General features: G+C 39.1%; 2 protein-coding genes across 6 annotated transcripts; one reads left to right on the top strand and one right to left on the bottom strand.

Annotated features, from left to right (window-relative positions):
* Positions 1 to 1,393: 1,393 nt before the first annotated feature.
* Positions 1,394 to 5,687, top strand: mmadhca (metabolism of cobalamin associated Da). 4 transcript variants are annotated; one of them, XM_003440912.5, is made up of 8 exons: positions 1,394 to 1,503; positions 1,990 to 2,032; positions 3,088 to 3,229; positions 3,332 to 3,549; positions 3,839 to 3,944; positions 4,381 to 4,502; positions 4,581 to 4,667; positions 5,061 to 5,687. In XM_003440912.5, exons 2-8 carry the CDS (start codon positions 2,024 to 2,026, stop codon positions 5,277 to 5,279), a joined length of 903 nt encoding a protein of 300 aa, XP_003440960.1. In that variant the 5' UTR covers positions 1,394 to 1,503; positions 1,990 to 2,023; the 3' UTR covers positions 5,280 to 5,687. The 4 variants fall into 4 exon arrangements, with proteins under 4 accessions (XP_003440960.1, XP_013124423.1, XP_005450032.1 ...); XM_013268969.3 differs by having other exon boundaries at positions 1,413 to 1,513; XM_005449975.2 differs by lacking the exon at positions 1,394 to 1,503 and adding an exon at positions 1,524 to 1,722.
* lypd6 (LY6/PLAUR domain containing 6) lies at positions 5,117 to 17,092 on the bottom strand. Of its 2 annotated transcripts, none has more exons than XM_003440911.5 (5): positions 16,947 to 17,092; positions 10,765 to 10,917; positions 8,007 to 8,105; positions 6,735 to 6,865; positions 5,117 to 6,665 (listed from the first exon to the last, which is right to left on the bottom strand). In XM_003440911.5, exons 2-5 carry the CDS (start codon positions 10,880 to 10,882, stop codon positions 6,486 to 6,488), a joined length of 528 nt encoding a protein of 175 aa, XP_003440959.1. In that variant the 5' UTR covers positions 10,883 to 10,917; positions 16,947 to 17,092; the 3' UTR covers positions 5,117 to 6,485. The 2 variants fall into 2 exon arrangements, with proteins under 2 accessions (XP_003440959.1, XP_013124424.1); XM_013268970.3 differs by having other exon boundaries at positions 10,765 to 10,914; positions 16,947 to 17,052.
* Between the last annotated feature and the right edge of the window lie 10,539 nt (positions 17,093 to 27,631).

The following is a 27,631-nucleotide window of genomic DNA, read 5'->3' as shown; positions in this document are numbered from 1 at the left end:
AAGTTCTGCATGGCTCCGCGTGCCTCATCACCACTCACACACAAGTGCGTGCTGGTCCCGGGGTAAACTCCCACTGCATATCCCGTCAGCTCAGAGAAAGTGTCAATCAGCTCATCCAAGTCAGCTAAAGGGATGTGTCTACGCCAGCAAATACTGCCTGTCCTTGTCCTTCGCTACTTCTGACAGTAAATAATGCCCCTCTGGCCAGGATAGTTCTTTCATTTTGGTTATTACACTTTATCATGCAAGGGAGGGGATTTTGCTGAACAAGTGAATACTGTTTCTTCACATCATCCCACCTGGGAAACGGCCAGTACAAACATTTTTTTTCAAGGTAATTCTCAGAAATTCAGCAAGCCGAACCTTAAAAGGACTAAAGTCAAAGTGAAAATGAGTTTAAGGTGCTTCCATTGGACACCAGAGCTCTGCCTTCAGAAATAAAACCTACTGACACTCTGTCATTTGTCATCCTAATGAATGCAAATGACCACCAAAGCACAATTATCATCACGCCGAGACCCATTAAAATCAACAAAAGTGAGTGGTTTTATCATTTAGAAAAATGCATTTGTGAGTACAGTGGTTCCCTGCTTCCTGTTTATCTCTGACGAGCAGCGTGTGCTGAACATAAAAGCAGCTGCAATGTGGCAGGCATCATGAATATCATGAAAACTTTTCAAGGTAACAGACAGACACACACATTAGTGTCACATTACAAGGCGAAGCAGATCAGTTCTGCTTTCATAAATGCTGCCTTGGTTCTGTTAACTGTTGATTTGCTGCCATCTTGTGCTGAGATTTTAAAAAGCTCATTTGAATTTCTTCATGTCGAAATGTTGTACGCTTTGTAAAATCTCAGCTCCACATCCAGGCTGATCTTGTGATTGGATCGGAGACTATGCATCTATGTGGGCTGCAAAGACATGCCTGGATGAGATGTGGAGTGGGAGGAAATGTCTGTTAATAATTTTGGTTAGCTGATGCTGATTTAAGAGTCTTTGATAGAGTGCATCTAAGAATATAGAGCGGGTGAAGAAAGATATTTTTTTTGACGTAATAAAAAAGTGTTGTGTATTCACTGATTCTGATTTGGAATTATTCATTTTCATTCAGCACAGATACAGGTATGATTTACTCCTCTGTCTTCTTTAGTGTTTGCCCAGTTGTAGACCTGAACATCAGCGTAACAAGTTAAGAAAATGCAGCCAGCAAGGCCGAGCTTCTGACAAAGAAAGAAGAACAGAAACTCTGTAGAATTAAACAACAAGCATAAAGCAAATGTTCTTGTATTGACAAGAAGTAATCTCCTATACAATTTTTACTGAGACGCTTCAGCGTCTGACGGAGACAACTGCAAACCGCCCAGTAGATGGCGCTCAATGCACACAGAGCATACAGATGTGTAGAAGAAGAGGAGGGCATTACGAAAGTCGTGCGGGATTTTGTCCCTCCTGACTTTCCGTCGTTGTTTTGTAAAAGCATACAGTACGTGCAAGTCGACAGGTACGGAACAGTGCGTACTTTTCCTGCTGTACTCCCAACAACACAATAACATTTGTTTTCTTTATTGTGAACACGAAGGCGCTCGTGGTTTGCGCTGCACAGTGGTCTTTTTAAGGTCACGTGAAAACAGGAAGTGCTTTAGATGAACTCTTATTTAAAAAAAGAAAAAGTGATAAGAGTAGATATCAGCTGACCGAACGACTCTCCTTGTGATAGCAGGTGCTAAAGCTAGCTGTGTTGTTAACTCGCTGATAGTTGAACTTGAGGTATTTTAGAGGATTATTGTCTGTGTAGATTAATGTGTGAAATAAGTGTATTGGTAACATGTGTTTCCGCATGGGGGACACATGCAGTCATTGCATCATACCAGCTATTTTAACTCGGCTGGTTAGCAAAGCTTACATTTGGGAGTTTTAATGTTTTCTTTTGCGTTTTCGTTGGGAATAACAGTTTCTGTCTTCTTCTTGTTACTCTTTCATCAAACAGGTTCAAGGATAAAGGGCGAGGGAAACTAAGCACAATGTCTAATGTAAGTGATCATTTTCCTCATGCTAATGTTATGGGTACTGCTACTCTTCACTTAGGCCAAAGTAGATTTAAAAAACATTTCTGATTGTCCAAGAAATTACTTTAAATCATTTTAAAATGCTGCACAATGATTTTGAAATAATCGAAACCCTATATTTATATTAAATATAGGGTTTCAGTTACAGGCAGTACTAGCTGTTGGCCCATTCAGGCCAGTAACATTTTTATTCACCACTCAAGTGTAGCATTAAAGCAGACTGAAACCACTAGTTTCCGCTAGTGAGTATTTTTTGGGGGGGGGGTTTAAAAAATCTTTTACAGGCAGTATTTTCATATTAAAAGATCAAAACTTCATCAAACCACATGTTCAAATTGTTTAAATGCTAAAGAGAACAATATGTTTTATCTGTTTCCAGCCAGGATAAAAACAAGATAAAAATCAAAGCTGTTTTTATGCAGTTAGTTTGAAATAACATTAAAATTGTCAGATTTCAAATAAACGATGTCTCAACATAAAAGAGAAAAGATGAAGGGAACACTTAACTCATAAAAATGAGTTTTTAACAGTCGTCTAAAGAAATGACACAATCAGCTGACCTGATTGGTGGAGGTAGGCTGTTTCACAGTTTGGCCGCCACTACCTCAAAAACACGATCATCTCTGGTTTTATAATCCGAGCGAGGGACAGTTAGGAGACTCCGGTTAGAAGATTGAAGAGGTCAGCTGGAGTGATAAGGTCTTAGAAGCTATGTTATGTAGGAAGTCCATGTGTTGAAAACAAACTGTATCATCCTTCTCCTCTTTATAAGATCAATTCCAAAAAGATTTGAAAATGTTTTGTCTGATCACAGGAAAGTATTAAATTCCTCAATACTGCAACATATTGGATGCATCTGGCTCTTTATTTCCAGAGAACCAGAGCTAAATGGCAGCATCCAGTTTGTCCTAAATAAAACATACAGTAAAAGTATGAAGCTGCAGACAGTGCACTGTGGGCAGGGCACTGTTCCTGTTTCATGCATCTGTCTGTTAACACATGATGTTGTCTGTCTGCAGGTGCTGTGTGGTCAAAGCAGGGCGGTCCTGTCTCGTGCTGCTGGCCGTCGAGCTTTAGCTTCTCTCAGGGCTGGAACAAGCAGAACCTTCTCTGCTGCGAGCTCGGATGAGCCTTACATAGCGGTATCACACACAGACTCAGGTGAGTCGCACAGGAAAGGACGTCAATGCCGTTTTCAGTAGTAAACTGTTTAGCACCTGTGGCAGCAAACGCTGACAAATCATCTTTGTCCTGTCACTCCAGGCCCAAGGACCGTGTGGCCTGATGAGAACATGGGACCATTTGGACCTCAGGACCAGCGCTTCCAGTTGCCTGGTAACGTTGGGTTTGACTGCCACCTGGAAGGCATGGAGGACCAAAAGAAGGCTCCGGTCCACAAGACGGTGCCTGATGTGCTGACGGTTCCAAGCAGCACAGAGAGACACCAGTTCGTACTGGCCCAGTTTGTCAACGAGTTCCATGTAAGATTTTTGAATAGTTACATTATGAGCTGTAACACAGTCGGAGCTTTTAGGAATACAGTTCAGAGCAGCAGAGAGAACAAATTAAAGTCAATGTCTCTGATTTATTTTAAATGTAAGTGAGCTGCTGTGGCTCATTGGTTATGGGAGAAACACAGATTACAGTAACACTTTATTCTAAGATTCCAAGTGTGACAATTAACAATAAATAAATGAAAAATTGAAAAAATAAGCCAGAGCTACATTTTTACCACTTTAGTCTGAGAGCGTGTGACTGTTTGTTTTTCAGGGAAAACTGGGGCCTATTTCCACGAGAGTAAGCAAAGCTGAGCAGTACTTTAATCAGACAGAAACAGACTGCGCCATAAACTCCTGCCCAGAGCTGCTGAGGAAAGGTAAGGGAGAGTCACCCAGCATTACCTTTGCTGACTGTGAGTGTGGGCAACACATGCCAAAATGATGTCTGGATATTTAAGGAGAATTTACGATAACAATATTTCTGATGATATAGAAGAAAAAAAACTGAATAATGTCAAATTGTGGTCATAAATATTTTGTACTTGTAAATCAGACTGTGTAGTTGTGAACTGAGTTTTGTAACCTTGCAAACCAAAATATCTGAAAGACTGATGTTTGTGCATCTATAAAAAAAATAAAAATAAAAAAAAGATTATACACATACAAAGCAAAAGACTAACATAAAATTTTCAGATATTTTGGTGTGCAAGGTTACAAAACTCAGTTCACAACTACGACAAACAGAATGGTTTGAGGCATGTCATACAGAGATGAAAAGAGTTATAATTGGCTTTATTAACATGTGTGTCTCAGATCTGGAGCAGTTGTTTCCTTCGGCGCCCACAGCTTCCATCACAGTGGTGACGGTCACGCAGACGAGCGGTCGGTCGGAGGACAAGGTGACAGAGCTGGATAGAGACCAGCTGCTAAGTAAAGTAAGTCCTCGTGTGTTGCCCATTACAGACTTAAAGAGGTTGTAGCAGTTGGTGACTGTGACTTTGTCCTAACTGCAGTTTGTGAGCGGGGCGAAGGAGATGTGTTTCGCTCTGTGGACTGCAGGATACTGGGCAGACTTCATTGACCCAACAACGGGAGCAGCAGTGAGTAATTCTGTGTTCACTAGTGATTTGCTGTGCCTGTTCTGTACTGTCTCAATCTGCAATCTAAGCTCACAAAGCATATACTTACTCTATGAATGAAGCTTACGTTAGTTTAATTTTCTTTGATAGAAAAATGTTATATTAAACTAGTTGTCTGTTAGGTGGAAAAAGCCCAAACATAATATGAAACCACACATGCTTATAAACCTTTTGCTTACAGTGTTTGGAAAATATGGAAAAATGTATTTTCCCTCGTAACATTTCTAGAGATTTTTCCCGTTAAACTTCCTGTCAACTCAAATTCTGGTAGTTCAGCTGTGATTAAGAAAACTGAGGACAACAAACAGAACAATATTGTTTTAATAATGTAATTTTTCCCCCTTTCCTCAACAGTTCTTTGCGTCTCCATTGGGCGAAACCACACTGCGAACAGACAGTGAGCTGGGACATCGGGGCTTTCACATTGAGGTGTCGAGCTCCTGCACAGTCATCCGCCATATCCTCATGGGGACTCCTTTATTTGTGGGGACTATTTTCACCAACGCACCTGTTCAAAGTGCTGCTATTGCTAGACTTCAAGGATTTTCAGACGCACTCAGTGATGAGGAATAAACTTTTTTTTGTTTTTTTTAAATAGAATAGAATAAAATTCAAACTGAAGGGTTCTGTTTATGGTTTGAAGAAGCCGCTAACGTTTCCTGTTATGGAGCTGGTTTGTATCAATGGGAAGTTGTGTAATGTTGTAACACAAAGCATCTGTGCAGATCTTGGCGTTGCTAAGGATCTAACTGACACTCTAATGCAGACGTCAGTGCTGTGTCTGACTGACAGAAGCGTTACTCTGCACTGCATGCAGGGAGACACTCAGAGAAGAAACAATTTCACAATGTGATTCGTCTGTAGACAATGTTCATATTTTACAGTTTGAGTATTTATGAAATACTGGGACAGATGTTCTACAGCTGTTGGTGCTAGCTACCAGGAAAATCTTTCCGTTTCAAACACCTTAACATGTTAGCAGCTCATATTCTTTTTACAGCAGCATGTACAGTGTTGGTTTTCTCTGATCTGTTGCACAGTGTAAAGAAACGATGGAGAAATATTATAAATAGTTTCAGAAGATTTAGATTTATTATGGGAACAACTCCCAAAATACACACTGACCTGGATGAAGATGGACACACTGCTTATTAAATTATATTTATGTACTTCAGCTTTTTTGTGACTGGCTGTGTTTTGCAAACAGGTTTGAACAGCAAGTGGGCGGGGCTTCCGTGCTCTCAACCAGTGCTCTGATGACCATATTAGGGAGTCCTGAGAGCTTGAAAAAGGAAGGCAACTGGACTTCTTTAGGTTTTAAAAGTCCAGATGTCTTCTCTCATTATTATTATTTAAGTCTATAATGATCTGGATGACTGAGAACCTTCAATAGATACCATATTAGGAATATTCACCATCATCACGCAGAGCCAGGAGTGGAAGACATATATGAGACAGAGTGTTTAGAACATTGTGAAGCCTGAGCTTTTGACTCAGAGATTACTTGTACATGCACTGACCTCATTATTTGAAACTTTGGCAATGTTTATTATGAGCTATATACAAAGTAACATTATAAATATAACAGAAAACACAGAAATGCAGATCGACTATTAAAAAAGTGTAAAAGGAGAAAGGGAACCAAAGTTGAATCAGTTGTCTTACATATAAAAATGTCTTTCAACCTTCAGTTTCTGAAACACGCAGCCAACACAGGTCCCAGTTCTGCCGCTACACATACCAGCTGTTCTCTTCGTACATGCTTTCTTAAATGATGTCTCAAACACGACCAGCTGTGAAGATGACAACAATGATGGCGATGATGATGTAGCACAGCGCTCTAGAATGAAGACTCCCGCTCAAACTGACCAAAGGAGAAATGGAGGAGAAAATGGCGCTGCTGTCATTTCTGGGCACCAACACGTTGCAGATGTTGCCCTCACAGCAGGAAGAACACACCTGAGGGACGAGAGGAAAGCTTTCACGTTAAGGTTGAGGAGACATCTGAAGGCAGAGCTCTCCACGTACCTGGTAGCCAGTATCGGCAACGTCAGCACAGCCAGTGAACAGACACTCCTCCATGGTGGCACAGCGCTTGGTCACAGACACACTTTCCCCACTTCTATCCATCATGTGGAGGGTGGAGCAGTATTTAGTATCTGAAGGACAGTAAAATTCCCTTCATGTGACCAATTATGTCTTAATGACTGTTGACAGGTTCACAGGCAGCCCCAATATGAGGAGTACAAAGTTTAAAACTGCCAATAATTATTTAAATATAGAAAGATAAGAACTAGCAAAACGGTGCTCTTCATTGCATGACACTTTCAGCTTTTGGTGATCACAGTTTGTTTAGAGAGTTGGATGGCACGCAGATGATTTTCAGATTCCACAGTGGGCTCTGGCCCTACTGAGTTTGGGAAAAGGTGTTTCCATCAACTCTGTCTCACTGCACATTAAGAATGTGTTCCAATTGCCAAGCACGCGTAGCTCCCTGTGAAGTGGACCGAACATGCGAAGTAAGATTCCAAGCAGTAGGGAGCAAAGTTCCTCTGTTGAAAGATAACTGTGGGAACATCTATTCATCACTACATTCTACAACGATGAGCAAGATTAGCCATCAGTCGTCACACCTTGCTGAAGTGCTGGCAAAAAGGGGCATGCAAATGAGATTTTGGAGGGGGGGCGGCTAGGATCTCCCTCCATTCACCTCCAAAACCACCTGCAGCAAATGGGCTGCCCTTCTCTAAGTCTGATTCTGCTGTAGGCCACTTCCGCTTAGAAGGGAGTTCTTCCTTCCTACTATCACCAAATCTCATAGATTGTCTGATCATTGGGTTATCTCTCTGATATTATACCTTTGTACATAAAGAGCCCTGAGATGACTGCTGTTGTGTGCTGATGCTTTACAATTAAAAATGAAATTATGTTTGTATTTTCATTGTAAGTAATATCACATATTTTATATATAGTTTTTATAGCACATTGTTAATATCTTGAGCGATAACATTGCACATTTATTGAGTAGTGATGCATTAATTAATCATCAAAGTAGGATAACTGTGTAACAATATGTTTTGTTTTTGATAAATGATTTTTAATTAAATTATAAATTAATTACTTACTAATTACTAAATTATTATAAATGTTTTTTATATCAATCTATTTTATTTATTTCAATCATTTTGTTGATGTTTCTTTTGTTTGTGCATTCCCAAAGGAACATGTTTCTCAAGAGAAGTCACTTGAACTGACATCTCCTTGAGCAGGCAGCCACAGATGAATCAAAAGCTGACGTACCCTTTGGGCAGTACACGTCCGGGGCCCAACGGTTGCAGTCGTAGTTGTCTACAGCATCTTGGCATGTGAAGCACTTGAATCCGCCAGGGTAAGGTGTAGCTGTGGAGACACAACTGTATTCAGTTTCAAGTTCAATAAGTGAAGAAGGTGTGTTTTCATTCGTCCTGTGTGTAATATCATTCCTGCAGAAAGGGACCTTCATTCATCAACCTTCTGGGGTGTTTTTTTTTTTAATTAGCTCATCAATCATTGTACACATTCTCTGTGTTTCTGGATGATTTCAGATTCATTATAAGGGAGACGAATGTCCTAAAATTCGTCCACCTGTGCCTTTTTCCTTCTGGCTTCTGACATGGTTATGAAGTTGCCTTCAAAGCAAAGATAGGACCAGAAGATGTGAAAGGCTTGTTAATCAAAGCTGGAGGGGCCCCCAAACCAGGTGCACTTTGGTTAGCCTTGTCAATGCAGAGCAAGAAAATTGAGCCTACGAATCCTCCTGAACTGAGTTTCCATCTTATCCCGAGGCTTTTTTTTCCAAGGTGCCCCGACTTCCTTGCAAAGACGTGTGTGTTAGGTGTTTGGGGATTGGATACTGGGCTCAGGTTTGGATGTAAGATAGACAAAGCTCTTAAAGTATATAAACTATGACTCTCATAAGTATTCTCATAGCTGAGAATCAAATCAAAACTCCTGCTGTAACATTATTTGTTGCAGAAAAGGTTTTGAAAAAGCCAAGTGTGTCGCTGTGTTTGTGTTGTTCACAATTCCACGAGGCCGAGCAATTTGTGCACCTACAATGACATATCTAACATCATGTCATTTTTGTTTCACAATACTAACATTTAATTTTTATCCCCAAAACATCAGTTTTCTGTGGCATATTGTGACCCTATCACTTTACCTAGGAACCACCTGGCAGCAGGCTAAAATTAGCTGCTTTTTTTTTCTTTACACACTTAAAAACACCCTGCTGTTTTATCAGTAACCTCTGATTTGCGCCTAAAAAAGAAAAGTTATTGAGTAAGTAAGTCATGATTGATGTAGACAAATAATTTCCATAAGTTCTCAATGGGCAATTGAAATGTGTGAATACAAAGTTACAAAACTGCTTTTTTTGGTCATTAGTAACACAAAACCAACTGGTCTGCAATGCTTTGTATACCACAGTGGGGAACATGTAAATTATGCTTATATTACTAACTGTGTTAATAACTGACTGTCATCTGACTGTTACTTTAGAAAGGGCAGTAGCATTAGCATAGGTGCACTTTCTTGGTAAATACATTGTACACTTAATAATTTAAAATAAAACAACTCTGTTGTCCAGTTTTTTGTTTATTGTAGGCAGAAATTTACGTCTTATATTGAAAAAAATCTACTAAAACTACTCAATTAAAACAAATCATGTTACTGTCTAACATGTTTCTCATTAAAGTAAGACACTTTAGCCGTTTTACTGGATATTTATATGTTTTAGCACATTTCATATATTAATTTAAATATGTGTATTTTGACTTTTAACTATTAGTTCTTTAATTCATTTAGTGTGTGAATAAACATCTATAGTATATCACAGTTGTTTTGTTCCTTTCACATCCTCATACAGTCTCTACTTTTATGCAAATCAGAGATGGATAAGCAGAAAATGTAAAAACTTCCTGATCTGAGATGAAATTACACATGTGTATACATTTATATGGATCATTTTAACTGCATTTTGAAATAATAATAAGAGTTGCAATATACAGGTAACCTAACAAAGAGTGAAAGGTGTTTTAAGCTGAGGAAACATCATAGGTAATGAAAATGCAGCTCAGGTGAACTTTGTTTGTCTCTGTTCATGTGAGTCCTGCAGCTCATTTTTACATGAACACAAACTGTACTAACAAGCTTCTGGTTGCGAAACTTTGGGTGAATTAACAATATGGCATTTGGTCAATCACCTTCTGATTTTCTGCCTATTTAACAATTATACTGATTGCTAAAAAAGAAGCAATAAATCTGTAGTCTGTGTCATAGATGCTCTCCAAAGATTTGTTTTCCAGAATCTATGGATACTCATCAGTCTTCTCCACGTCTCTGACTCAGGGATCAAACAAGGATCTGTTTGTAGGGAATCAAATGGGACAGCTACAAGTCTGAGGGCCAGCCATACTTCAGTCAAAGAACAACAAAGACACAAACCAATGGCTTTGATGATCATGAACCACAATCTTAATCTTAATCTTAATCTTAATCTTGTAATGAGTTTCCAAGATTTTTTTCAGGAATTTTGAAAAGGGATTCATCAGTCTTATTTCCAAGAAGTAATTCCAAATAAAGATTAAATACATTTGATACATACATCCTAGAAGCAAGACGTGGATGCAACTTTATTTATTTATATTTTAATATATTGTAATAAACTGTTGTTTTGGCAGCTACAACTGATTTAAATACAAAACGAAACTTTCCATTAAGTTTCATTTGTGAATGTGTTGTGTTTAAATGCTTCTGTACTCACTTGTTATTCATTCAGTTAACATGACTTTTGTACCTTTGTAACATTTATTTATTTAAATAAAACTACAGTTTTGCTTTCTACACCTTGCTTGCTTTCTGCTTTTCTTGCAGCTTGTTCCTGATAGATATTATTAAAATGTTCCATTCAAGTTCAGTGCACACTATTTAAAAACTATGTCGCTAATATTATTCAGTCATCTTCAGTATCAAACCTTTAAACAAATTGAGATGTAAAATAGCACTCTTATACTCCTACTTGAGGGGTGCAGCAGGATGATATCCTTCATGGAGAAGTCCCGTGACTGTGCAGTTTTCAGCCAGTCAGTGATGGTGGTCAGCAGCAGGACCCAGGCCACTGTTGGCCAGGCCTCCATTATTGGACCAGAGTGTCTTCATGCACTTAGGCCTGCTGAACATGAGTGGATTAAAATGACAATATTAGAGAATCTTAAACGGATAGAGAATGTAAACACTCAGCCTCCCTGAGCTTTTTTCAAATGTACTACAGTCTTTTTAGTGTACTTTTTTTTAATGTACAAGAAAGCATGATTAAACCACAGTTGAACTCAACGAAACATCAACAAAAGGCTTCAAGTGGCTAATAATAGAACAAATAAGTCTATAAAAGTGACCACCTGTGTTTCCTTCTCATGCTGTGAGCCTGCTTCATTAATCAAATGTCAAAGGACCCCTACGAGCCAGCTTTAAGCCTCAGCATCCCTTTCTGGATTTAACAGATAATGACAGTGCTGATATTTTCATATTTTACTCAAGAAACTGAACACTGCTCATGTAAACCTATATTAATGCTCTCATTATTTTAATGCCAATCAATAAAACTCTCTAGCAACTATTCTTGAACTAATCTGAAGGTAATATGAAGTTTATAGGTCTGTAGCAATTGACCTTGCAGAAAGTTGGCATCCTCTGTGGACTATGCGCCCCAGCATCCACTGACCAGCATCAACACCTGCAGGAGCCACCACAGAGGTCAAGTGTAGTGCATGTCGGCTGGAAGGGGAGAGGACCTGGTGGGCCGATCCCTGACTGTTGAAATGAGCTCTATTGACACAAAATGTCACCCGTCTCGTAGAGAAGGAGACTGAGCTAGTGCTTGAGGTTATTGGAATCAATCTCCTGGAAAGGGGCTGGCCTCCCTCCAGTCTGGGGTTGCCCTTGGTGAGAGATTGCGGGCAGGGGTAGGTAGGTATACTTGTATCCCGCATTGGAGTACTTCCTATACGTTGGGGTTCTCCCCATATGGAAGAGTGTTGTCCCTGACTATTACTTCAGCTCATGCACCAAATTATACTTTAGAGTATCCAGCCTTCCTGTAATCACTGAAAAAATGAGTATGGTTTGGGTAATCTGTGGGACTCTAGAGGCAGCTGACAGGTACCAGCTGGCAGATTGCAGCTTATGTAGTTATGAAACAAAAAGTCTGGTGTGGGAGAAGTTTGGTGAGCTCGTGGAACAAGACTTTTGGTCAGCGTTGAAACGATTCTGGCAAACCACCAGATGACTCAAGAGGGAAAAGTGGTGCTCTATCTATCTATAGGGGTGCTGCTGACTTCAGCTGAGGGTATAGTCGGAATTCTGTAAGGATCCCCTCAATCCCAATTACGCCCATTACTAGGAGTGAGGTCATTGAAGCAGGTAAACAACTACTTGGTGGCAGGGCCAGTGGGGTGGGTTCCTTAAGCCTCTGGACGTTATGGGGCTTTCTTGGTTGACATCCCCCTGCTACATCACATAGAGATCTGGGGCAGTGCCTCTGAACTGGCAGACTGGGGTGGATGTTCCTATCTTTAAAAAGGTTGACCAGAGGGTGTACTCAAATTGCAGGAGGATCACACTACTCAGACTCCATAGGAAGATGTATGTCAACATACAAGAGAGGAGACTATGTCCTTTTGTCGAACCTTGGATTCAGGCGGAACAAAGCAGTTTTCATCCTGGTCATGGAACTCTGGACTCTTTGGGTTGTGTTGGAATTTCCCAGTCAGTCTACATGTGCTTTGTGGAGACTGTATTCAGTCACATGTGTAAATGCTGTTAAATAATGTTCTGTGTAGAGTTCATGATGTGGATGATTGATTTATAATGGGTTACATAATTTCATTAATGTATATAGTTAGTGTTAAAAATGTCTTTATTTGAAGTGTACATGTGTAAAGTGTGAGAGCTGGTGTCTCGTGAGAACACCCTTAACGAGAGTACGCGAGAGCTTTCATGGACTGCGAGGGAGCAGATGTCTCTCATGAAGCGTGTTAAAGGTTTATTCAAAGAAAACCAACACAAGGACTTAAGGACCTCTTCAGGACAAACAGTCAACGAGGTATTTGTCATTTGAGAAATGTTTTTATTTGTGTTTGGACTTAATATGTGTAGTGTGAAGTTGCTAACTGGTTTGTACTGTTCACTCGTGACCAGTTCTCACGGCGTACTGGCGATGGTGACGCTAAGGAGGAGAGAAAACCCAAGTAATAAACGCCCGTTTTTGTGTCTGTGTTGTCGTAAAGACAGCTACAACATGCATCAGGGGATTCTGGGAGCTTCAGGAGCATGGAGTATCTGGCTTGTTGCTACTAGCCATTCAGCCCCCGCACAACCGCAGTGATAGTTTGATCCACATTGCCAGCAATAAGTCAGAGTCATTGTAGTAAAACTATTTATTTTGCTACAATAAAAGCCTCATAGAGGATCTTGAGATTGTATTGATATTATATCTCAATCCTGAGCTTTCAGTTAGAGTCCAGTCAGAACACACCCTCTTTTTAGATTCACTGAGACGTCAATCAATGAATTACACACCAGATGACCTGGTTTTATCCCTGACTTTTATGTTTTATCCCCAGGCATTGTGCCAGACTGTGGAGCTGTAAATGCTTGTTTTCTTTGCATTATGCATGCCCCAGTAAAATGGATCCACATCTTTACTTCAGACCAAACACCCATACTGTACTTCAGTGCTACAAGAACATGCGTGTTTTACTTCAAACACAAAGACGTGATTATACGTCATAAGACCTGAAACTAAAATAATTTCATTAAAAGGAAGCTTAGTAACTGATTGACCACATACATTTTCAGACAAAAATGTTAATTTTCAATGAGTCCAGGTTCTCAAATGTGAAAATGAATGCCACAGTGTCTAAGTGGTAGTTAATATTCAGGATTAAAATAATTAAAACCTCCTCTCTAGATTTGCATGTCTTTTCAGCATGTGAGAAACTAATAAACACACGAAAACACAAAAAGGTCTGTAAATCAGGCTTAATAACAGGATTAATCTAAAGCCTTCACAGCGGTCTCCTAGTCTTCAGAGAGGTCCACTCCTATTGCATTCATCAAGCTCCTCGAAGCACAGTGCTACTGTATAGCTCTTAATCATACGCTGTATGCTGAAAGAAAAACTTGAGATTAGGTCTCAAACTTTGAGCTGTCTGAAGGATCCCTGGCCTTGCCTGCAGTAAAATCTGTTTTTAGGTCTGAGAGGAGAAGGCAGGAGTGCAGGGATTACATACAAAGGCTCCCTGTTATAACTGGGGGGATGGAGAGGGTTCAATCAGCACCAACCAACTCCTTCGGGTCCCAGTTAAAAGGCTGTAGAAGGCTAAAAGAATCTGAAGGAGAGTCTGTCAAGACAACAGGGGATGAAGTTTAGAGATAGTCTAAACTGTAGATTGTTATCTGGTTAGTTATACATCTGGATGCATCCACACATTACAAAAAAACTAATGCGATGCAGATATATGAGCTAAATTGAAAGAAATGGCTTGGAGTTTAAGATGAATCTTATGAATATATATTACTTGACATACACTAATGAAACAAGCGACAGACCCAAACTGTCGTGTGGACATCATGAAGTTCATAATTAGAATTATTTGCACTTCATTTTTCATTTTTGGCATAAAAGAAAGTAATGTTGAGAAACAGGTGCAACTTGTTACATCTTAGAAGAGAAGATGTGGAGGCAAATACAATGAAAGACTAATTAGTGACGGAACACAAATGGAAACTACAATATGTCACATAAAAAAGTTAAAAACAAAAAAGAGCGAAACATTAATCTGATCTAATAATAATGGTGGCTCCAGTGGTTCCAAACCATTTCAGTTAACTATACCTTAACTAACCTCCACAGTTATGTCAAATAAACTCAAATATCACCTCACTGATGATGAGATTATTTCAGTGTAATTTAACCTGATTTTTTTTAATAGAACAATATTTAATTTTGCTGCGATATTTACAATACAATTGAACTTGAAAGCAGAGTTGGTTAAACTACTTTCTACTTTTGTAGTACAACAATTATCTGTGTGGTGTCTGTATTAGCTTTTTACATGTATCATTTGGCCATTATTTTGAGCAATTTTATTTAACCACCTGTCCCCTAAAGCTCTATTGCTAGCTAAATTGTTAAATGTTAATCCAATAATGTTAGCTTGATAGATTTTTAGTATTATTATTATTTTCATCCACTATTTCAACTACTAAGTTTAGACATGAACTAACAGTATATAATAGTGTAACCCATAAATAAATGTAAACTTTTTTTTTAACCATTATCCATGCTGATAATTATGGCTAATTATTAGCCATTATGGCAACTATTATCCAGTACCAAATTATCATAATGATATGTCCATTACATTTTTGTATTGAAATTTTATTTTATTTTATTTTTAATGTTAAGAACTACAACCTTATTTAAGTTGCTTTTAGCTAAATATCTTAACTGCTATCAAATTTTAGCTAACTATTGAGACTGAACAGCCTCAGCAGGTTTGCCTGAATATTATCATTTTAGCTAATTTAACACTTTCCCCATTACATTTTGAACTTCAGCTAACTTTTTTTCTTGTTTTAGCTATTGGATTTCCAAAATCATAATGTTCTAGTGTTGCACTTGACTCAGAATATCTTCATTTCCTTTAGTTTACACCCAGGCAAACTCAGTTGTTGAGCTAATAGATCTAATTTAGCAAAATCCAGTCACCCTGCAGTCTGACCTGACAGAAATAGCTGGCTTATTGCTCCAAATTGGTCATGTGTTTCAAAAGAATACTTGATCAACATTTAGACCACCAGGGTTGGCTTTGAAGTTCAGCAGCTCAGCTCTATTGACCAGACACATATGGCAGGGGCTTAACTTCTTTCATTCCACTGATTTCCCCCCTATCTAGTCTCACGTCAGAGATAATTGACTGCATTCAGAAAATTCTTGTTTCTCTTGTCTAATTGGGCGGTTGAAATGTCAACCCAAGCATCGCCATCTGGATTTACTGACACACTACATTACTGCGTGATTTTTGTGAGGTTCTTGCTTAGCTCATAAAACATCTGACATTTTAACATTGTTTAACATGACCAAAAAGGTCACAGCTGGCTAGACACTCTAAATGAATGTAGTCTCTTTACTGCCTATTTGTATTAGCTGATTCATTATGATACATAAATCAAGATAATATGACAAGCAGACATTCCTTAGAAGCACATGTGACCTGTGCTATATAACATTCATGATTGGATTATTATCTCTTGTTATCTCTAAAGCTGGTCCAACTTTAAACTGTAACCTATTGTGACCAAACTAAAAAACTTGGTTTTAAAACCACAAAACAGTCGTGCTGAGAGGTCAAGTCTAAAGAACTGGACTTTGTAAGTGTTTATTTTAAATTTTCATCAACATTTAGGTAGCATAGCTTCCACACTAAGTATAAGGAAGGATTTAATTGAGTCCAATACAATATTTTTGCAATGTAGCTGCTCATATTTATATGTAAAATAGGGGTGAGAGACATGTAGGTCAGGACCAGAACTGACCCAAAAACTCTAGGTTTTGTTCTTTTGCACATCCACTTTGAAGGACATGCAATAAAAACATGTAGTATAAACTGTACTTTTTGAAAAGAACGGCAGATTAAATATAGCTTTATTGGTCTGGCAACACTTCAGAATAAACTGGGTTATATGCGGCCCATAAACTCAAATGTAATGTTCTTATCGCTGTCAAAATGATTCAATCATAAAGCAGAATATAATGTAGACAACAAACTTTGTACAATACGGACTGTAGGCGCACTTCACACAAAGTCTACCACATTAAAAGCACCATGGCGACTTGTGTAATCACAGTAAATTTACAACTTTTAACACGGTACAAAGATTTACTGGGTTCCCACATAGTTCAGTTTAAAATCATATGTTGTCTCCACGACTATATTTGCTCTTCACTGAAGTGGTGAATATGAACTAAATCTCACGATCAAAAACATGACAGCATTTCATGAAATATCATATCTTCAATTCATCTAAACTTAACGCTTCTTAATTGCACTGATGCGCACTGAATTGATTTAAACTCACATGTGTTAGTGCAGCTTGACTCTACGACTTTATCGCAACACTATTCTAATAAGAACTTACCAGCTTTAAATGCTCGATAGGACGCTCTCCATTCGGCGCGGATGAAGCTCAGAAACTAGTGAAGTGCAGCTCCGCGCGGCTGAGGAGGGGAGGAGGAGGCTGCAACGTCACAGACATCGGCACTCCCACGACTAGAAATAGATCATCCAAAAAACAATGTAGGCTAATGTTTTTTAATCGGTTTTTTCTATTCACCTATTTTTCATGGCGCGGATTTATATATTATATATAGTAATGCACTGATATACAATATTTTCCCTTTATGATTTTTTTTAAAAATACGCATTTTCTTAGTTATCAAAATGTATTACTTTCATAAACGAATTATAAGTATATATATGCTATTTTTCTTTTTTTTTCTTTTTTTTCTTAATTTAATAAAATACTTTATACAATGTTGCTGCGAGTTTTAGCCGCTACATGAGGTCATATAACCACTGTTTGTGAGTGGGAGGGGCAGCGTCCCGCCACCTCAGTAGAATTGCCTTCCTGGCCAACTGGGAACAGAATGGTAGCGCCTGTATTTTAGAGGCCAGTAGAAGCACCTCATTCCCACTGATGCCAAAGAGAGAAAGCAGGGGGCCAGGTGGCAGGATCACACAGAATCCTGGACAGGGTTTGGAAAACCTTTGTCCAGAACTGGTCAACTTGGGACAAGACCAGGATCAGTGAGGCTTCAGCAGTTTTGAATCTATCACACTATGGAGTTATTTCAGGATGGATATGAGATAATCTGGATTTTGAGAAGTGGGCTCTATGCACCACTTTGAACTGGATTAAACAGTGGAGGGCACATAACGATGTTGTGTTGACATGTTAGCGTATGGAGGCCCATGTTTTGTCATGTCTAAGTCTTCTGCCCATAATGTTTTGAGTTTGGATGAAGAGGTTTGTGTCAAGTTTAACATTTTATTGTAAAGCATGGAGATCAGCCCTCTATTGGTTGGTTTAAGTTGTAGGATAGTTTCTAATAGTGTAGCTCTGGTAGAGGGCTTGAGCCTGAAATCTGGGAATGAATAAAGTGCCTGACTTGCAAGTATCTGAAAAATGGTGGTAGATTGTATTTATTAGCAAGTTGTTCAAATGATGCTTGTTTGTTGGCTATGAACAGGTCTTTAAAGCAAGTTATTCCACTTCTGTGCCACTCCACAAACCCACCGTCCTTGATAGAAGGTTTAAAGAGATGGTTAGACGCGGTGGGGCTGAGAGAGATGAAAGTATTTATTTACACATGTATGGTATTGCACACCATACATGTGTAATAACTTTTGGACATTAGTCCGTTTTGTAGCAGATAGCTGAGAGTAGAGCAGTTTAATCCATCCATAATTTTGCTCCAAAACCAAATGTGTGAAGGACTGCAAAGAGATTGTTGAAGTCAACTCGATCAAAGGCTTTTTCAGTGTCCAGAGAGACAATGCATTCATGTATTCCTGTAGAACTGAAATAAACTGTGTTAAATAGCCTTCTTACATTAAAACAATGACCTTTAATGAAGTCTGTTTGGTCTTTTGAAATAATTGTCAGGAGAACCAATTGTAGTCTATGAGCAAGAATCTTGGCTAATATTTTAGCATCTGTGTTCAAGAGAAATCTGTCTATACGAGTCACATTCCATCAGATCTTTTCCTTTCTTTGCAATAACTGTGGTACAGGCTTCATAAAATGACTGAGGAAGAGATCCTTGTTTAATGCAGTCAGTGAGGGTTATACTAAGCTGCACAGACAGTAATGTAGTGCTCTGATGAAAAATTCTGATGGGAAACCATCCGGACCTGGACACTTGCCAGATTGCATTGAGGCTGTAGCTAAGGAAACTTCTGACTGAGAGGTAGATTCATCCAGCCTTGTTTTAAGTTCTGGTGGAATTTCAGGAATGTTAAGTTTAGCTAGAAAGTCATTAATTGCATTGTGACTCTGAGGTGTTAAAGTTCTGAGTAAAAGACCCTGAATACATCATTAATGTTTTCATGATCTGTGACCAAGTTGCCATCTTGTTGTTGAACTTGAAGAATACTTTGCCTCGCCCTAGAACTGCTGAGAAGGCTTGCCAGTAATTGGTCGGGTCTGTCACCATGCATGTAGAATTTTGATTTGTCATGTAAGAGCAAACGTTCAGTTGATTAAGTTGTGAGTGGGTCAAGTCTTGTTTTGAGTTCAACACGCTTTTTAAACATTTTGTGACTCTGTTTGAGAGCATACTGTTCATCAGCCTCCTTAATTTGTTGCATTGACTTATTCCGCTCATAAGTGGACTGTTTTTCAGTTTTTGCTGAATAAGCAATAATCTGGCCTCTGATATAGGCCTTAAAGACACATGATACAACAAGGCTGCAAGTATTAAGGGAGGAGTTAGTGGCAAAATATAAGCGTATCTCATCTTGGCAAAACTTTACAAAATTGTCATCTGACAGAAGGGTTGAATTGAAATCCTATTGTGCAGTTTTTATAGGAAGTTGTGGAAGAGGCAGAGACAGAGTAAGTGGGGCATGATCTGAAATAACTATGCTATGGTAGGTGCAGGAGTGGACCTGCTGCAGACAATTAGTGTCAATGATAAAGTAATGAATTCTTGAATATGTATGGTGCACGTGTGGGAAGTAGTGGTGTCTCTTGTGAGGATTTAAGAAATGCCAGACATGACATATTCTATATTCAGTTGAATAACAGAACAAAGACAAAGTGCACATTCACCTTAAATGATAAGAAGAGAATAACTATACAGTAGGTGGAAATTAGTCCAGAACAGGTAAAAAGAAAAAAGGACCGAGTGAATACATGAGGTTCATAGCATCGACCCTTACCCTCGACAAACCCTCCCCCAAACAGAAAATAGCTGCCTCATCCGTAGAGGTCCGACATAATGTCCTTGTACTGCGCCTGCTGATTAAAGACCTCGGGACCGCAGTCCTCCACAATACCTCTCAAATGTGGACAAGCATGGTTAGTCAAAGCATAATTGTTCTGAAAGATCAACTGTGATAATATAGTCCTGATTAGAGGGGTAATGTGGAGGCCTGTGGAGGTTTTTGGGCTGACATGTTAAACATCGCAATTTTCAAAACACCAAACAAAGCATAATTTTGGATGAATGGTGTTCCATCTTTCCAGGAGCAATTTTAAATACATGCACAAGGACCGTCATTGGTACTGTTCTGGTAAGTGCTGGTCCAATGCCTTGCATTTCCTTTATTGTTTCATGAGTCTGTATTACCAAAGCATGCATAAGTGTGTTTCTTTCAGATTACGTTTCAGAGTCAAAGATGGAAATTTCAGGGCTTGCATTTTTCTTGAAGAAATTACAGAGTTACAAGCCGTACAAACTGCTTGTTCATTCGCATTCCTTGACTCAAAGACATGGTATGCTGCGACAGATAGATAAGCTCATCACTGACAGGCAGCAGCCCTCTGACCTGACTGGTTATGTGATCCGTTGTAGAAAAAGCACAGAGTGAGATAGCAGCCCTTCAGATCCTTGGCACATAGAGGAATTTATGTAGTAGGCACACAGATATGCTATAATATCTGGACAGATGGCCACTGCTGAAAGCGCACCTCACAAATATGCACACTATTCAAAAGACAAAAAGTAAGAGCAGGAGAGACATGCAGAAAATTCCTAAAACTGTGGTTCCCATTGCACAAACTGCAATCAGTGAGTATAAAGCATATGTTGGATAAGTGAACACTGTCATATTTCATGAGCTGTATGAGCATTTTAAAAGCAACTGTGCAGACAGGAAGTGAAAACAACAAAAGCTTGTCATACCGTAAGGTAAAGATCCTACAATACAACAGCAATGATACAATGATCCACTAGAAGTAAGCACATGGCAACACTGGGGAGGATGAACTCCCTTTTAATAGGAAGAGACCACTTGACTAAACTAGGCTCAGGGTGGGGAAGGCACCTGCTGCAAACTGGGGGTGGGGGGACATATAAAGACTCTAAAATTTTTGTTTTAAAGTCAGTAGGGGTCAGTGTGCTCTAAAATATGGGCTGGTACTGACTCATCAATGGAAAATGCATCTGTAGAGATACAGACTTTGTATCAGTATTATTAACAAAATTGGACTAGATGTTTAACAGAAAAAATATTTTCCTGAAACAAAGCATTGATTTATCTGGTACAAGACAGCAAGGAACAATAAGACAGAGTCCTGGACAGGAAGTGATCCACATTTCCTTTGTAAACCAATTGCGACTAAAGCAGAAAATTCTTCTTGGGGTTAAGGGTTTAATCACGATCACTTTTGTACATATTTCAGAACAGCTGCATTGAGAATAGATGAGTCTGAAAAATAACGCATAAAATAATTGTACAAATTTTACATGTTTAGTGTGGAAAAAAATTTTTTAAAAATTGCACTTTACTATTATTTTTGTTTGTTTTATGAACTTCATGGACAACAACAATAATTAGATTTTAGCATTAAAAATATCATATTGATTAAAAAGCTCATGGTTAATCCACTAGTTAATTAACCAATACAAAAACATACAAAAAAGATTTTGGTAATTACCAACACTGTACCAATATGGAGCAGCTGTGGCATAAACCTCACACTGGGTGCTGATTTACATTAAGCCCTGTACAGATTTTTACACTTGTTCTAAATATATCCAATTAGCGCTCATCGATGATGTACAGTTGCATTTTTTTCCGGGTTAAATGTCGGTGCAGTAGACCCCTTTACTGCCTACGTGATCACTGTTTACAAACTGTCAAAGGGTCTATATTCTCTGTGATGGCTGCAGTTATAGTCACATATATTGGGTAATAGCTATCAAACATCACAGTGTTACAATAGACTTATACATAACACTACAATTACATTTTTCTTTCTTTAAATATAGGGTAATAAAGAATTGGTTTAGGCTTAGAATCATTTACTTATACAATCACATAAAACTGTCTTCTAAAATAAGTGCTCATATTTTAGTTTACACTGTTATGTGTATGATTTAATTTCAGCAGCAGATGCTCCCAGTTCTTTGGTTGAGGAGTTAAGAAGTGGAAAAGGGGCGGAGCAAGCCTATATGGAGACCTGCAAATTGGGTCATACCGCAACTGTGGATCATGGGGGGGCAAATGGAATCTGTTATGTTAGTTTCAGTTAGGTTTTTGTGTGTTCTACCCCTTTTTGTGTCTGTGTGGGCTGATCAGCCACTATGTAAGTGTAGGGCAGTTTGAGTTAGTAGTCTTGTTTGTTACCAGCTTTTGAGTAGAGTTCTGTTACTTTGACCTCTTTTATGGGCCCAAGATTTAGATTATTTGCATAATTTAACCAAGTTTGTATTTTGGGTTTCCTTTCCTTTACTGCTCGGTCCATCAGTCTCTTTTCTTAAGCATCCCTCTTAGTCTCAGCTGGGTCTGCTCGTGCCTTTTTAGCAGCTCGGATAAAGCCTCCATTTTTTGCAGCCTTTCCTCGTTTTCCAGGATTCTGGCCTCCACCTCGTCCCGCCTTGTGTTGGCTTTCGCTATTTCTCCTTTAATATCATCGACTTGTGCTTTGACATCTTGCCTGAAGTTGCGTATTTCTGTGAGAATCATGGTTAAATTCACCAGATCCTCCCCTCTGCTGGTGCCGCCTAAAGCCAGGTTAGCTGTGTGGCGGCTAGCATTAGGTTCTTCAGGGGGTTGCATTTCGTTGAGTTTATCGACACGTATAACAGATTTCTTACTCTCAGACGTAGTTGTCATCTTCGCCCCTTTCTAAAAGTTAAGGGACTGTGGTTTTTACCGTTGTTTTTATTGTTTTCAGGATGGTTTTTGTTGACTTTCGTGTGGAGGTTGTTTACTATGCTGCCATCTCTCACCTGCCACTACCAGAATCCAATTCTGTTCTTTTAATGATTTCTTTGAACTGTTCTTTTTCCAGGGTGGTGCCATGGCACACCATACATGTGTAATAACTTAAAACAACAACAACAACAACAACAAAAAAACAAAACAAGATGCACAAATGTTAATTTATTTTTGGATTTTCTCTAATCCACAATGGATCAAAAGTACACACACACACACACACACACACACACATATATACATATATATATATATATATATATACATACATACACTCAAATATATTTTGTAACGACAGTTCTATGGTGTCTTTTAACTTGACAAGGCTAAGGCTTGTTAATGTTTCATTACTACTTATTTTTGATTACAACTGGTAGTTTCTCTGTGCATTAAAAGGGTTCATTTGACTGGACTCATTGGATTGACCAATACTCAGAACAATGGGAAACTCCAAAGAACAAAGTGGAAAAAGAAGGATTGTACAACTGTAGATTTAAAGTTAAAACAACTCAAAGTACAAGTTAGTTAGATGAGAGGAAAATGGTTAGGATGTTCAGGAACAACTAATGCTCAAGTCTGTCATGAACTAGAAACTACTGAAACGTCAGCATCATTGTCCACAGTGAAGCCCATTTTACCTCACCATGGACTAAGACGGTGCTGACTAAGAAAGAAGCCCCTGTTCCAAAATCGACACCTTCAAACTTGACTGAAATTTGCAGCTGCCCACATTTACAAGCCAAATACCTTCTGAAGAAAGGTTTTGTGCTTAGACGAGAGAAAGATTGAGCTGTTTGGCCACAGTGATAAAAGGTACAGGGAGTGCAGAATTATTAGGCAAATGAGTATTTTGTCCACATCATCCTCTTCATGCATGTTGTCTTACTCCAAGCTGTATAGGCTCGAAAGCCTACTACCAATTAAGCACATTAGGTGATGTGCATCTCTGTAATGAGAAGGGGTGTGGTCTAATGACATCAACACCCTATATCAGGTGTGCATAATTATTAGGCAACTTCCTTTCCTTTGGCAAAATGGGTCAAAAGAAGGACTTGACAGGCTCAGAAAAGTCAAAAATAGTGAGATATCTTGCAGAGGGATGCAGCAGTCTTAAAATTGCAAAGCTTCTGAAGCGTGATCATCGAACAATCAAGCGTTTCATTCAAAATAGTCAACAGGGTCGCAAGAAGCGTGTGGAAAAACCAAGGCGCAAAATAACTGCCCATGAACTGAGAAAAGTCAAGCGTGCAGCTGCCAAGATGCCACTTGCCACCAGTTTGGCCATATTTCAGAGCTGCAACATCACTGGAGTGCCCAAAAGCACAAGGTGTGCAATACTCAGAGACATGGCCAAGGTAAGAAAGGCTGAAAGACGAGCACCACTGAACAAGACACACAAGCTGAAACGTCAAGACTGGGCCAAGAAATATCTCAAGACTGATTTTTCTAAGGTTTTATGGACTGATGAAATGAGAGTGAGTCTTGATGGGCCAGATGGATGGGCCCGTGGCTGGATTGGTAAAGGGCAGAGAGCTCCAGTCCGACTCAGACGCCAGCAAGGTGGGGGTGGAGTACTGGTTTGGGCTGGTATCATCAAAGATGAGCTTGTGGGGCCTTTTCGGGTTGAGGATGGAGTCAAGCTCAACTCCCAGTCCTACTGCCAGTTTCTGGAAGACACCTTCTTCAAGCAGTGGTACAGGAAGAAGTCTGCATCCTTCAAGAAAAACATGATTTTCATGCAGGACAATGCTCCATCACACGCGTCCAAGTACTCCACAGCGTGGCTGGCAAGAAAGGGTATAAAAGAAGAAAAACTAATGACATGGCCTCCTTGTTCACCTGATCTGAACCCCATTGAGAACCTGTGGTCCATCATCAAATGTGAGATTTACAAGGAGGGAAAACAGTACACCTCTCTGAACAGTGTCTGGGAGGCTGTGGTTGCTGCTGCACGCAATGTTGATGGTGAACAGATCAAAACACTGACAGAATCCATGGATGGCAGGCTTTTGAGTGTCCTTGCAAAGAAAGGTGGCTATATTGGTCGCTGATTTGTTTTTGTTTTGTTTTTGAATGTCAGAAATGTATATTTGTGAATGTGGAGATGTTATATTGGTTTCACTGGTAAAAATAAATAATTGAAATGGGTATATATTTGTTTTTTGTTAAGTTGCCTAATAATTATGCACAGTAATAGTCACCTGCACACACAGATATCCCCCTAAAATAGAGTTTTTTTGGGTTCATTGAGAACATGGTTGTTGTTCAATAATAAAATTATTCCTCAAAAATACAACTTGCCTAATAATTCTGCACTCCCTGTATGTTTGGAGGAGTAAAGGTGAGGCTTTCAAACATGAGAACATTATATGCTGTCGAGCATGGTGGTGGTGGCATCATGCTCTTGGGCTGTGTTGCTGCCAGTGGTATTGGCACATTGCACAAAGTGGATAGAATGATGAAGGACGCACGAATTCTAAAAAAAACTGATATAAACCTGTATTGTTTGCCTTCAATGCATTTATTTAGTGTGGAAGTACTGAGAAGCAATGAACTGGTTCTTGTGTAGTGCTTTTCTACTCCACCTAAGGACTCAAAGGGTGACCATGCCTATTTCACCTATTCCTATGCTCCGTTCTATATAACGTTAGAAGCAACTTGGGGTTAGTCTCTTGCCCAAGTATATTTGGATATTTCTCAAGCAACCAGGGATTGAACCACCAACCTTCAAATTAGTAAATGATCTGTTCTACCATCTAAGCTACAGCCACCCCAAAGTACCAGGATTATCTCTACATGGGACAGATTTAACAGAGTGGCGGAAACATTCCTCAGAGATTTTGATCCATGGCAGATTTATCAGCTGCACATCCCAAAGATGCTCTATTGGATTAAGGTCTGGTGACTGTAGACGCCAGAGTACAGTGAACTTATTGTCATGTTCAAGAAACCATATTGAGATGATTTAAGCTTTTTTACACTTTGTTTTATTCTGCAGTCATCAGAAGATGTATACACTGTGGTCATAAAAGGATGGAAATGGTCGGCGACAATACTCAATTGGTGCTTAGGGACCTAAATGTGCCAAGAAAATATCTTGAATACCATAAAACCACCATCAGCACCCTGAAGCATTGATCTAATGCGATCCTATAAGGATGGATTCATATTTTCATGTTGTTTACACCAAATTCTGACCCTTTGATCTGAATGTTGCAGCTGAAAGCAAGCCTCATCAGACCAGGTAACATTTGCCCAATCGTCTGTTGTCCTGATTTTGTGAGCCTGTGTGAATTGTAGACTCAGTTTCCTGTTCCTAGCTGACAAGAGTGATATCTGGTGTAGTCTTCTCCTCTATTGAGATGCTCTTCTAGGTGTGTTGGTTGTAACAAGGGTTTGTTTAAGTTATTTTTCCTTTCATGTCGGTTCAAAGCAGTCTGACCGTTCTTCTCTGACTTTTGACATTAACAAGGAATTTTCACCCAGAGAACTGCTGCTTTTAGATCATCCTCTGTAAACCACAGAGATGGTTGTGTGGGGAAATCCCAACAGATCAGCAGTTTCTGAAATACTCAGACAAGCCCGTCTGGCACCAACAAAAAGGAGGCATTCAAAGTCACTTAAATCGCCTTTCCTCTCAATTTTGCTTGACACGTGATATCTGTTGAAATGATCTGTGGATCCAAAGACTCACTTGCGCTATCGAGTATATCACTGCCGGTATAATTGGAAAGCCTGTGAAATCAAATATGTCGTGTGACATTTCTGTTTATTGGCCAGAAAGTATGCATGCGTCAATATTGACGTATAAATGTCTAATATGTCTTTAACTTACCCCAGCCCAGCAGATAATACTAAAGGAAATGTTGTTTTTCTGCAAACAACTATCAGAGTGTGCAGGTAGATGCCCTCACAAAGCATCCAGAAGTAGTTAATTTCACTAAAGTTGTGAGCACAATAACGGGCACAGTCAAGTTAAGGATGAAGTAGAGAAAGACATTTATGTGGAGTTATCCCTTGGCAGCTCAGACTCCTGATGGTTATTAGAAGAGAAGACACATTAGATTTTTACTTTTGAATCATAGATTTGTCCTTAAAGTCCCACGAATTGAAACACCAATCCTATCTCCCCAGTTAAAACAGGTCAAGGCACAAAGATTTATATTGTTGCAGTAAAGAAAGCATTTTGTAATTATTATTATTCCTTAGTGATTTATTTACAACAATTTCGGGCACTTGCAAATGTCAACTTGATAGCCTTTAAACAGCTCTTAACTGCTGAGAATCTGTTTTTCTGATTTATGTACCTGAAAATTAAGTTTTTCCGATATTGAAAGTTTGTTATCGCTAAGTAATAATCTTATCAACTAATAATAATGTGAAATAAGTCTAAAATCTTTTTAGTCCTATGACTTTTCTAACAACATAAAACTGAAATAAAAATTTAACATAAAAGGTCAACACAGTCCCAAAGCAGCTATTACCAACAACACATTTATGCAATTAACATAAACCTACAATGAAACTTGATCTTATTTTTTGTATGGTGACTTGTCCTCATTGCCTCCTTGCTTTCTGTTGTCAGCATTACAAACCTCTGCTACTTATCATAAAACAATTCAAGAGAAAATGGAGAGAAGATGGACACACTGTGGTCATAAAGGGACAACACTCAGGTAGGTTGTGGAGTTTAAACAATCCTCAGTTGGTAAAGGGCCCAAAGTGTGGCAAGAAAATATCCCCCACACCATTACAGCACCACAAGCACGAACCGTTGATATAAGGAAGGATGGGTCAATGCTTTTATGTTATTTACATCACATTCTGACCCTAGTATCTCAATGTCACAGCAGGAATCAAGACTCATCCGACCAG

This window comes from Oreochromis niloticus, linkage group LG23 (genome assembly GCF_001858045.2).
Source record: "Oreochromis niloticus isolate F11D_XX linkage group LG23, O_niloticus_UMD_NMBU, whole genome shotgun sequence".
Lineage (NCBI taxonomy): Eukaryota > Metazoa > Chordata > Actinopteri > Cichliformes > Cichlidae > Oreochromis > Oreochromis niloticus.
The sequence above is the reverse complement of the archived record's forward strand: the minus strand, read 5'-3'. Positions and strand labels throughout refer to the sequence as shown.